We start from the raw sequence: 4,482 nt of genomic DNA on the forward strand, positions 1-4,482 counted from the left end.
CCCCTCTTGGATTCTCTAAAGAACCCATCACCACTTTTACTTCATACATATGCTACTTGGCATAGTCTCTTGATGCTTTTTATCCAATTTGTTATGTTTGTTTGTGCTCTTCGTAGGGTTGACCATAGATATACTTTGTTTTGGTATATTTGCATCAAGTTATGCCCTATATTTAATCTACTGAAATCTTGAGGAAGAATCATATGAGATGGTACACCTTTTTCTCAAGTCTGATGTTCACCATACTAAACAGTTATATCTTATTCATTGATCTACAAAAGTACACGTCCAACAATTTGGTAACTCATCTTCAACGCCCGTGGATGAGGCCCGTGTCCTCTGTGGAACTAAACAAGAACAAAATGACTAGTCTCTTCCCTTTAATTATTATACTTTTTGTTTCTATATTTTCTAAAACTTATTTTTTGTTTTCATTCATTAAATTATTCATTAATCATTTTTTTAAACCATATTATTTTTGTAAAAAAATTGTTTCACTCAACTAGGCAACGTGCTTTAAAGCACGTTGCTCTCGACCTAGTATATATATATATATATATATATATATATATATATATAATTGCCCTTTTTCCTCTCTTCTCCCTCTTCAAGAAAACACCACCCTATGATCTGTTTTCCCTATGCCATGTTCCAGCCTCCAACGATATCTCCAACCATATTGATCAAGGAACGTCCCCACGTGCTATCTAAGACATGAATAGATTTCACGGGTTGGCTCCTGCCCCGCACGATGTCTCTACCACTTATGGCATCCTCCCTTCTGCCAGGATGTGCTAGCTTACACCATTTGCTCTCTCCATTCAAGAATGGGGGAGTGGAGATCATGTCATTGAATCTCGCTCCAGTCCTACAAGATTCATTGCACTAGGGCTACAACCCAAGCTTGTACAACCACGTTTGTACCCGACCCGACCCCAGCGCGCTCATTTTTGGCATTGAACCGAACCGAATCGAACCTACCCGAAGAAAATAGACTCGGATCGAACCTGTATGACCCGACCTTTACAAAAAAAAAAACCCAACTTTCTTCACATCCATTTATCTAAGATCTGAGGACAAATGACAATATAATCTCTCTCAGATTCTTCTCAATCTCAAGAAAAAATCCCAGAAAACAAAAAATGAAAAGATGAAAAGAGCGAAACTTTGCGAAGAGTCATTCAGATGCAGTCGTCGTATCGTTGATGGCTTCGCTGTGGTGAGTCATTCGGAATCTCAAATAACAACATTTCAGCCATCTCTTCTTACACTACCAACATGAGACAAAAAAAAAGAGAGAAAAAAAGGAAATTTCTCTAAGTGAAATAGGCTGAGAAACAAACGATGGCTTTTTCTGAGCAATCCGACGCTTACCAGTCTGAAGAAGAGAAAGTCTATTGTGAAAGTGAACGATCTGACCCAGAATATGATCCATCTAGAGACCCAAGTTACGACATTCTTGGAGAAACCCATGCCAAGTAACCTCTCAGAGAAGAAAAAATAAAAGGCTCAATTTGTATCTCATTCATTGTATCTTATAGAAGAAATAGAAGGCTCGGCTTTTGAGATTATGATTTAGCATTTATGGGTGGTTGTGGTTGTTGTTGTATGTGCAGAATTGTTGAATATTTAGATTTGGATATTGAGGGAGAAAGATGCGAAAAGCTCATGGGACTTGGGAGTTGGGCGGCTAGCTAGGGTTTGAGAAGTTTCTAATTTATAGTTGGACGGTTTGACACCAACCCGTAACAAGGCGGACTGGAAACCGATTAGATAATGAACCGATAAATGTCGGGTTGGGTTGGGTCATTTTGAACAGGTCTAACGGGTTTTCGGGTCATCTGCACAGCCCTACATTGCACCGTACCCTTTTTGCCATAGCTCTTGATCAAGACTCTTTTAATGGATTATCAAGTGACTGCTCTTGTGGCGGCTCTTTTCTCGTCCAAACCCAAATTAGCAATCTCTTGGCTAAGAATTTATAGAACCTATAACAGTTAATTGGCCCCTATTTTACTCCCTATGTTCATTTCTCATGCTGCCAAACACGGTATTTTACGGCGCGTTCTTGAATTCTTGTAGGAAAGTCCCTTGCTCATTCCTTTTGTACCTCCAATAATTATTGAACAAATTTATTTGTTTGTTTGTTTGTAGTTGTTTACTAGAATGCCCCTCGTCTAATAAACCGATATTCTTCGCGTCTTCTTGTGGATAATATAATAACCCAACCACCCCCCATGCCTTCTTTTAACTCTTTCTCGCATCTTTCAGTTTTGTGAACATTGGAAATGGGACTTCTTCCATGTCCATTGCCATGCCACAGTACAGACCAAGAGTCTAATAAATCTCACTCCAATCACCTTCACTCAGAATCATCAACTTCCTCCCTTTCTTCCCAACCAAGTCTCCCCTCTGTTCCTTCTCTCTCCCTGTCATCTCAACAACATGAACAACCAACTCCCGCCGCTCACCTCCTCGGTGTTTCCACCCTCAAAGGCCACTCTTACGTTTCCTCTTTAGCTGTTGCAGGAAAATTCCTCTACAACGGCTCTTCTAAAGGCGAGATATGCATATGGAGCCGAGACTTCGAAACTAGTTCGTTGACGGATACAGCGGTAGCTATAAGCAACGGGGCGGTTAAAGCTCTGGTAGTCTTGGAGGATAAACTATTCACTGCCCATCAAGATCACAAAGTCCGTGTGTGGAAGACCGATAACAATACCCAAAACCAAAAATACACATGCATAGCCACTCTCCCCACGCTTAATGATCGTTTTTCAAGGCTTTTCTCGGCCAAGAACTACGTGGAGGTGCGGCGGCACAAGAAGTCCACGTGGGTACATCACGTTGATACTGTTTCGGCACTTGCTATATCCATGGACGGTTCTCTTCTTTACTCGGCTTCGTGGGATAGAACGTTCAAGATTTGGCGAACCTCAGACTTTAAGTGCTTGCAGTCTCTGAGGAATGCGCACGACGATGCAATCAATGCTTTAGTATTGTCCGGAGATGGGTTTGTTTACACTGGTTCGGCGGATATGAAAATCAAGGTATGGAAGGAGCAAACTGGAGATAAAAAGCATTCACTAGTGGCTACATTAGAGAAGCACAAGTCAGCCGTTAATGCCTTGGCTCTAAGCAGTGATGGGTCTGTGCTCTATTCCGGCGCGTGCGATCGGTCAATTCTGGTGTGGGAGAGGGATAGGGAAGCCATGGATGGTGCTGGCGGTGGACATATGGTGCTAGTGGGGGCGCTTAGAGGCCACACGAAGGCGATTCTGTGCTTGGCCGTGGTGTCGAATTTGGTGTGCAGTGGCTCGGCCGACAACACTGTAAGGATCTGGAGGGGAGGAATTGAGAAGAGCTACTCTTGTTTGGCTGTGTTGGAAGGACACAGACGCCCAGTTAAGTGCTTGGATGCGGCTGTTGATCATGGTAATGGGGATAGAAGTACTGGTTCTGATTCTGGGAGTTCATATCTGGTTTACAGTGGTAGTTTGGATTGTGATATTAAGGTTTGGCAAATACGGGTTCCCTTTCCATGATGGGGTGTAGTTTTTTTTTTTTTAAGTTTATTTTTAACCATTTTGATTGTACCTAAGGGTGGGAAAGATTTTACTTCTTTTTTATAATTTTATAGATATGGAATTGTGTATTTACTGTTTTGACTGCGTGAGTACCTTCTTAGATGATGAGATAAAATGATTTTAGATAAAAATTAAAAGTTAAATAAAATATTATTTTTTAATATTATTATTATTTTATGATATAAAAAAATTGAATTATTTATTATATTTTATGTAAGAATTTAAAAAAATTATAATGATAAGATAAAATAAGATAAGATGAATTGAAAATATTTTTCAATCCAAACGAATCCTCAAAACATCAAGATATTGCATGATGTGTGGTGACTTCAATTTTAAAGACAGTTTCCTTCAATTCTCCCTGAATGAAACTTTGAATAGAAGTTGACGCATGACCCATGCTCTATAAGCTTATGACTACAACTAACCAAAAATTTCTTACCAAACGCCGGTATAAAAATATTATTTAAAAAAGTTTATTTACAAGCTCGTATTGATACATCAAATGGATCACTTATATGAAAGTATCTCTCACATATAAACTATATTAAAAAATATATGTAATTTTATTTTATTTTCTATAATTGTAATAAGTCTATCCAAATCTAAAAAAAATTATCAACAAATTTCGTCCACTGATTTGACATTGAAAACATAGCGCCTCCACATGATGAGTTAATTGGGTTTTGAAATGATTGCTATATGTTTAGAATTTCAAACACAAGACAGGAGACCTAACGCGGTAACGCCCGTGATAAAGGCGTTCTCATATTATTCATAAGTACTGAGTTGGAAGGTTAGGAAAAGCACTGGCCTGACCTTCCCTGCCCTGTTCTTTTGCGGAAAAAATGCATTTAATTCCAAACCTCTTGATGCTCGATCGTATGCCCCATAG

The 4,482-nt window shown here is 39.4% G+C and overlaps 1 protein-coding gene across 1 annotated transcript; it reads left to right on the plus strand.

Annotated features, from left to right (window-relative positions):
- The first annotated feature begins 2,247 nt into the window (after window positions 1-2,247).
- On the plus strand, window positions 2,248-3,659 carry LOC108984971 (protein JINGUBANG). The gene has a single exon (XM_018957090.2). It carries the CDS (start codon window positions 2,289-2,291, stop codon window positions 3,543-3,545), a length of 1,257 nt encoding a protein of 418 aa, XP_018812635.2. The 5' UTR covers window positions 2,248-2,288; the 3' UTR covers window positions 3,546-3,659.
- Window positions 3,660-4,482: the final 823 nt, after the last annotated feature.

This window comes from Juglans regia, chromosome 13 (assembly GCF_001411555.2).
Source record: "Juglans regia cultivar Chandler chromosome 13, Walnut 2.0, whole genome shotgun sequence".
NCBI classification, from domain to species: Eukaryota; Viridiplantae; Streptophyta; class Magnoliopsida; order Fagales; family Juglandaceae; genus Juglans; species Juglans regia.

Excerpts from the sequence above, each read along its gene's own strand:
- LOC108984971 (XM_018957090.2), top strand. The coding sequence starts at position 2,289 with ATGGGACTTCTTCCATGTCCATTGCCATGCCACAGTACAGACCAAGAG.